This window comes from Antedon mediterranea, chromosome 2 (assembly GCF_964355755.1).
Source record: "Antedon mediterranea chromosome 2, ecAntMedi1.1, whole genome shotgun sequence".
NCBI lineage: Eukaryota > Metazoa > Echinodermata > Crinoidea > Comatulida > Antedonidae > Antedon > Antedon mediterranea.
In genome coordinates this window covers 40,766,022-40,774,395 of record NC_092671.1, presented here as the reverse complement: position 1 = coordinate 40,774,395, position 8,374 = coordinate 40,766,022, and the positions used below count along the sequence as shown (strand labels likewise).

The window sequence follows — 8,374 nt, the reverse complement described above, 5'->3', positions numbered from 1 at the left end:
GGTCAGTCCATTACCTCTAGGTCTATAATTCAACAGACCGGTTACATTGGTCAGTCCATTACCTCTAGGTCTATAATTCAACAGACCGGTTACATTGGTCAGTCCATTACCTCTAGGTCTATAATTCAACAGACCGGTTACATTGGTCAGTCCATTACCTCTAGGTCTATAATTCAACAGACCGGTTACATTGGTCAGTCCATTACCTCTAGGTCTATAATTCAACAGACCGGTTACATTGGTCAGTCCATTACCTCTAGGTCTATAATTCAACAGACCGGACAAAATATACATGTGGTCAGATTTGAAACATTTTTGAGATAGGCCGATGTGGGGTTGATGATTGTTAACTTTAGCACTTTAATTTTTAGGCTCAGTCCCCTTATTTGAAACTCTGAATCGGTTACTGATTGGTACAAGGGTGTTATCTATATTGTTACAGTATCGTATTGAAGATCCATTTAAACAAAATTATATTACCATAATAATTATTATTAAACTTATTTTGGTCTTTTTGTGTTTGTTTAATTTTATACGGGGCGACCTCTTCAGTCAAAGACTGGTCTCCCAGAGGGCCCAGTTGGTGATCAGTGGCTGTGATGTACTAATACACCGGGGTAACCCCCTCGTCTCGTCTCGAAAGGTCTACTGGGTTCTTTAAACACGAGGTACACTGGACCTACGGTTTATAGTCCTTATCCGAGAAGACTCGTTCTACCACCAGAACAATGGAGTGAGTGAGCCACGGACCCTTGCCGATGTTATGGCTACGTAATTACGGTTCCACTGTCTTAACCGCTCGGCCACTCACTCACTAACCGCTCGGCCACTCACTCACTAATGTGATGGAGAAATATTTTATAGGTTCCTCGTAGTGTTAAAGTATCCCAAAGAGGGGTTTCTACCCGAATCTTAATATTGTTATAGCTTACGGTTTTCAAGTAATTTAAATTTTATTATCCAACTCATTGCAATTAATGTATATAGTATGTGACTATCTAGTCTATCTAGTACAAAGATAAAAAAAAAAGATATCGTACCAAAAAATTAAAATATCAAAATTATCTCAAAATGTTAACCCGCGTTATCATGAATTTGAATTAAACCACAATCTCCATTAAAACCAACTTTTCCATTTATTCCAAGTCCGAAGGGAATCCATGGAGTATATACAATTTATAATCTATTTTAATGCGGTGATCTAAGTCGTTTAGCCATACCGTCTCCTACTTAATATCATATTTATTAGGCCCTACTATTTGTACATAATATTATTCTATTTAATTTCATATCTGTTTTATCAAAACCCGTCACTTTTATACACCTATTATTATGTTACTTTTTATATTCGACAGAATTAAACATTTAATTTCATATTTTTGCAATATGGAGCTGAACTTTAATAATATTAATGTACACAAACTAAAATATTGCACAAAACAAAACTAACTATTTTAGTATACCTTCTTTCTTGTAAAACAATGGATCGACAAATAATTGCTTTAAGTTGAGGATCATACGGTTAAATATATTTAAAATATAGTATAGAGTATTGTTGTCTCTGGTGAATCTGTGGAAACTAACGTACATTAGCCAATTAAAGTTTAAACATTCAATGACGTCACAACAGTGTTGAAGTGAACCTCGCGCGTCGATGCGACTGAAACCATTATAAGGACTCATCATAGTTAAGCGTATACAAGTTTTTATTTCATAGGATTTACTACATTCGATAAAATAAAAATCATGGCAAATAAATGGAGTGGAGCGGTTTTTTATTTAGCATTTCTTACTGTAATGGTGTACGTTAGCTGTATTACAAGTGAAATAGTTGGAGCACATGTTTATTGGAAACAAATAGCCAACAAAAAGGTATAGTTAATTATGTAGATAGATAGATAACATTTTATTCGTCATAAAATAAGTAAAATTACATTATGTAAATTGTCTAAAATAGAATAGAAAGAATATAAATATAAAAAGACCATATAAAACATATTTAAAATACTTATAAAACAAATTACACACAAAATTTATAATATACTGTCCAGGTATGAATAGTGAAGGCATCGGAATTACAAACTTCTCTTAAATCGTGAATTAAAAATATGAATAGCATTTGGAACGTGAATTATTTGATCGTGATGGTCTTAACTCTCCCTGATCTATTATTATTATTATTATTTGATCGTGGTGGTCTTAACTCTCCCTGATCTATTTAAATTCATTGTATTTGTATTATTAAGTAACGTTTTAATTATGTTTTTGTTTTTCATCTTTTATTATATTAATTTAAATAATAATTTAATTAGCTTCCAATACGATGTTATGTTTCTATAAATTAAACCGTGTTAGTGTATAAAGTGAAAGAATGTTCTCTTTCAACACAACAGGTAAAAATAATGTACCGTTTACAATGGGAAGGTGGAAGTACGAAACAAGACTTTTCAGGAAAGGGAACTAAACGTCAAGAAGGCGACATTTATGTGTGTGATTTTAAAACATCAAAACAAATAGCTGTGTTGCAGTTTCAAAATCTCAAGTACAATCCATACAGAGAATGGACAGTGGGACAGGGAGCCACCAAGGTTTCACTTAAGAAATTGGAATTCCATTTTTAGTAAGTTACAATTATTTCAATCACAAAATCGTTTAAACCACTGCAGGAATACTAAAGATATTGCACATTAATAATGGTTCACCATGCGAAACTTCTCAAATTAAATAGGATTTGGTTCTATGTTCACTGGGTCTTAACATTCTAATTTAAAAAACTAAACGTGATAAACATGATTACATTAATTAATGACAACTTATGAAAACTGGTGGGTGTTACCCCACGAACACGAGGAGTAAAATGGTTCTAATTTCTTAATCTATTTTAGCGTCCATTAGCCATCAATGTTTTCATCTTGGTTTAAACAATAACTCATCATTTTGTCATTTTGTTTAGGCTCCCAAATACTAAATATGTTAACATGGGAATTAGAAGCTTTTAATTCTATCATAATCAAATTACAATATCAGTGATAACTGGCTTTTGTTCAAAGTCCGTAACGAGTTGTGTCATTACCTGCTCAATTATCAGATACTTCCGAAATATAACAATACAGTATTACACTTGTACGCTGAATTTAACAACTAAAATTAAAGTGGACACCGTTATAGTTAAAACACCTGTCAGTACTGATCGTGTCTGACCACCGTGAATATGATAATAATTTAATAATAATTTATTTGGAAGGTACACTTTTGAAAAAAGTGGCACACTAACCATATAATATTTAACACCAATAGGCATACAATCATGATAAATAACCAAAGTTAATAGATACATCCTTTTGGGATAAAAACATTACAATGAGGTATAGGAAATAAGCAAAAATCAATGATTTTAGTTACGATGCTTTATTAGACCAGGGAAGAGTGAGATTACACTTACTTTCACTCTTCCTGATTAGACATCTGTCTGTCTCTGTTGAACGTATTTTATTTTAGTTTAGCGGAAAGGTGCATGAGTCCATTCAAGAGATTGAAGGAGCCACAAATGTCTAAATGGGCAGTGTATATATCCGGCAATGTTACATCTTCATCTGGCAACCATTCACCAGTGTCTTACATGAACCCAGTTGTACCTTTTCGCCCGAGCTGCCATCGAAACATTGATATACCAAGTACGTTTTGTACATTTTGCTTTATATCTTAATTATGACTGTAATGCAGGCCAACGTTATACTTTAAATAAAATTCTGATCTAATACTAGTAGTCTTGCTTCAGAACCAGGCCATATACATGGCTGCAGTCACGTGCTCAAGTTAGTGTTTACCGACCAACCGACCGACATAGTGAGCTGTAGAGTCGCGTTGCATAAAATCATGAACCAACAACCACTTGTTGAAATAACGATTTGTTAGTTAAGCCTCTACTATACTTATTGAGTGAAAAATTCAGGATAAAGTTTCTTGAATCTCACAAAATACCCTAAATACAGATTATTCCTATTCATCATTGTATCATTGTCTGGGTTTTTTTAAAGACGATTTTTAAACTAAAATGCATTATTTCAATCATTATTAGTTCATGACGATGACCATGACTTCGAATGTCGATGGCCTTCTCTAACACACGGGGAATGCGTTCCTAGCAATGATATGTTTGCGAATGTCCTGCCATCGTGTGAACCTCCAAGAGGTGCAACATTGGTAAGCGAAAGGAAAACAATGAAAATAATTCTACTAAACTATGAATAGGCCTACATGTTGACATATCAATCAAATGTTATTGATAACATTAGTTTCTTAACATTGAGATTAAGACAAACATATATCAGGTCTGATGATATATTTCAGACAAACCTAAAAAAAAAAGACTGACCAAGACCAAGATGATCAATCAATATTATGAATTACTAACAGACCAAAACAGGCACAACATAAGTATGTACCTGTTATAGACGATTTTCTGCCTCAGTTTTTTAAGTGTCCTAGTAGGTCGCCTAAAGCCTTTAATAAAATGATATTTTACAGACAAAATGTAAACTGAAGTTTGATGGAACGAATAAAGGAAATCATCAACTAACCGTTATGATAGAAGCAAGAAAAGAAGGACAATTTCAAAGTAAAGTCCCAGTACAATTCAGGGTTGAAATAATACCAACTAAAAAATCACATTGTTCCTCAGAACCATCATTTAATGTACACGAAGACCATTGCAAATATAATCGCCAAAGCGGACAACCAATTACAGAAAATGTGACCATGAAAGCGGTCAGAGGTCAAAGGTAAGAATATCATTAATAGTAGAAGGTAATACTCTATACTAGACTCACTGATGGATACACTTCTGAATTTAATATCCATGCATCTCATTCTTCATTACGTGTTCAATGTATTTATGTAGTAAACTATACTATATGTATATGACCAATTCCACCCTCCCCCACCTCCCTGGGTGGAGGAGGTGAGGGGGATTTCTCCTACAAAAACAAACCGCTAAAATGTGTATAAAGCATGAACTTACCTAGTTTGTTTGTTTCGAATGCCCGATGACACCAGCTAGTCCCGGATCTTTAAATAATCGCTGCAGTCATAAAGATTTCTTCATTCATGCTGGTGAACGATTCATACTGTGCAGTTAGAATATAGCCTTGTTGCGGCTGGACTCCGATACATTAGGCCAGGCGGCACATTAACACACTGACGACAGCAGCATAGCCGGTTGATTCATGTCTGTTTCAAAACACCGAATGGCATAAGTGGCCTGCAACTGCAAGGTGTGTCCGATATCCACTTCAAGCATTATGTCTATACCGTTTAAAATTACCGCCAACTAAATAAATAGAGCTGAGGTGCTTGGGCATGTGGTGTTGACTGCATGGCCATAAATCTATTATAGATGGCGTACGCGCAATTATTTTTCCGACCACTGGGCTTCCAATACAAAAACAATTATTATTATATGAAAGATCTAGCTTTCTTAGCTCTCCCTGGGTTATGATATGACGTAAAAATAAAACGTCGATTGAATATTATTATGTTATACAAAAATTAACCAAACACTTGAACAATATCTGCTTTACCATTTTTTTAGGATCCAAGCTCAAATATGGGCACAAATATTTATTTTATTTTTTTACTAATATTAAAACAAAACTCGTTACGGTTTTTTTCCAGCCTAATAGAAGTAGAATCAATCATGCCAACAGGAATGACACTTAGACAAAGAAACACAGTGGATGGATATGGCAAACATGTTTACGAACTGGAATTTAGATGGCCAGGAAGATATGTTATTCCTGGTACTCATCCAGTATGTTTTGTCAGCACTACGAGTGATGGGTACGTATATTTGTTTACTATGAGAGATGGGTGATCTTTAATCAACGTTATACTGGTTTAGATGTCAGTAGGCCTCATAGAATGACCGAATCATTTCTCAAGAATAGGTCTAATAAATACTGTATATTTCAAATGGTTTTTTTTTTTTTAGGTTTATGAGTCGGCAACAATGTATCGACTTTAAAATATACTGTAAGTACAAACGTGATTTTGGTATTTTTTTCACTTCTGGTTTCAATCGAATCGTATTCACCGAACGACGCCCCGTAAAAATAAGTAAAGGTTTGCTGTGAGAGAGGTTGAATAAAGGAGTAGGCATTAAATACATACGGTACGGTGAATGACCAATATGGCGTGTGAACTGGTTAGTTTCAATGTGGGAATAGTTCATAAATTATTAACCAATGTAAAACGTACGTGTCAAGCAGCTAGAATGACGAAGTAACTTTTTTCCACTGGTTTCTAATTTATTAATTATAGGTATGATGAACAAACAATTGAGTTAACACATCTTTTCCTTAAAAATGCCAAAGTGCATTGCAATTTTAAATTTAAAATGTGATTCAAATAATTGTGTTTGTGGAAACAAATAGGCCTACGATTGACAGCAAACAAAGTTTTATAGGAATTATCAAGGTGACAAAAAAAGTATGAAAACGATTCACGTTCAATAAAAAAGTCTAATTCAATTATGCTTGTTAATGTATTATATACCGTATTGTTAATGTAAAGGTCTATCGTATTCTTAATGTATTATATGCCGTATTGTTAATGTAAAGGTCTATCGTATTCTTAATGTATTATATGCCGTATTGTTAATGTAAAGGTCTATCGTATTGTTAATGTATTATATACCGTATTGTTAATGTATGTTATATACCGTATTGTTAATGTATTATATACCGTATTGTTAATGTATGTTATATACCGTATTGTTAATGTATGTTATATACCGTATTGCAATTTCCAGCCGGCGATGTAACTGTTCACATAGTATCCCCAACAAAAGAAAACAATTTCAAAATGAAAGTGGATTTTAACCACGAGGTAAGTTTGACTTGTATGTTATAACTATACTAATGTAGGCCTAATAATAATAATAATAATATCCTGGATTTATATAGCGCCTAATGTAATGAAACCTCTAAGCGCTGAACATTATTACCCCAGTCATTTTTTTGGGATCAAACACGTATGGAAACATACTTCCATAATGCAGCTAGTAATCAGCGCAAAGTTGTGTCTTGATCTAACCGGGTACCCATTTATACACCTGGGTGGAGAGCGGCAACCGCAAGTAAGTATCTTGCCTAAGGATACAAGCAATGCGGCGAGAGTTGGATTCGAACCTCGGTCTCACGATCAGTAGTCCGACGTCCAACACACTGCGCCACACGCCCACACGCCTACACATTATTGAATCAACATATGGTATTAACATAGATTTTGTAATTTCGTTGCAGATAAAATTGCCATCAGCGACAGGTAAAATGATGCTTGTTATAGGTGAAACCAATAAAAAACAGCTTCAATCAACACTCCAAAATATGGCGCAACTTATTTTCCAGGAGAAATATGATAAGCTGTATAAAATGTTTAAAGTTTATGATTTTGGGAAAGAGAGCACCCCTGTAATGGTAGACTCTGAGGATAAAAATAGTGTAACATTAGACTTGCATAAATTCTTTGCGAAAAGAGTTATATCGAAAAAGAGTAGATTCATTGTTATGCGTGATTTTAAAGATCCCATCTCTATGATGAAGTATCCTCCCTGTACAACCATTAGTGGTCTTAATGAAGGTGTTATTGATGTGTGTATATTTGATGGTAAATCTGCAGCATGCGTACGTCCTTATTGAAGAATCATTCGTGTAGTAGAACCTGCGACGGTACTGTAAACATTGTGGTTCTCAACAATAGTATGGGTTGGGTACCGTCGGACGGAGTAGCCTATTTCTTAATCGTATTTAACCGTTTAAATTAATAAGTAGACCTAGACTTTAGAGTTTTTACATTAAATACTGTACAGTAAGTCTATATAATCCAGTGATACCTTTTAGTGGCATAATAAAATCATTTGAATTGTGAATACTGTAGGCCTATTGTTCTATTCCAGTGATACCTTTTAGTGGCATAATAAAATCATTTGAATTGTGAATACTGTAGGCCTATTGTTCTATTCCAGTGATACCTTTTAGTGGCATAATAAAATCATTTGAATTGTGAATACTGTAGGCCTATTGCTCTATTCCAGTGATACCTTTTAGTGGCATAATAAAATCATTTGAATTGTGAATAGGCCTACTGTAGGCCTATTGTTCTATTGAAGCACGAAATCCTCCATGATTCGGGTAATATTATTAATATCCAATAAAATTACATCTGAATACATATTAGAATGATTTAAACGTAGAGTTCATAGAAATTTCAAAGGAAACAGGGCGCTTGTAATGTGTGTCCAGACTGCCCACGCTGGATCCTATTCTGACCCATTACTACACTCCTGTACATTGATAGACGGGTTATAAATGTGTGT

The 8,374-nt window shown here is 34.2% G+C and overlaps 1 protein-coding gene across 1 annotated transcript; it reads left to right on the top strand.

The window, feature by feature from the left end:
* The first annotated feature begins 142 nt into the window (after window positions 1-142).
* Window positions 143-8,292, top strand: LOC140041145 (uncharacterized). The gene is made up of 9 exons (XM_072087566.1): window positions 143-1,872; window positions 2,394-2,620; window positions 3,499-3,674; window positions 4,079-4,203; window positions 4,528-4,781; window positions 5,674-5,838; window positions 5,990-6,030; window positions 6,809-6,885; window positions 7,302-8,292. The coding sequence occupies exons 1-9, from the start codon at window positions 1,747-1,749 to the stop codon at window positions 7,695-7,697; spliced, it is 1,587 nt and encodes a 528-aa protein (XP_071943667.1). The 5' UTR covers window positions 143-1,746; the 3' UTR covers window positions 7,698-8,292.
* The last annotated feature ends 82 nt before the right edge of the window (window positions 8,293-8,374 follow it).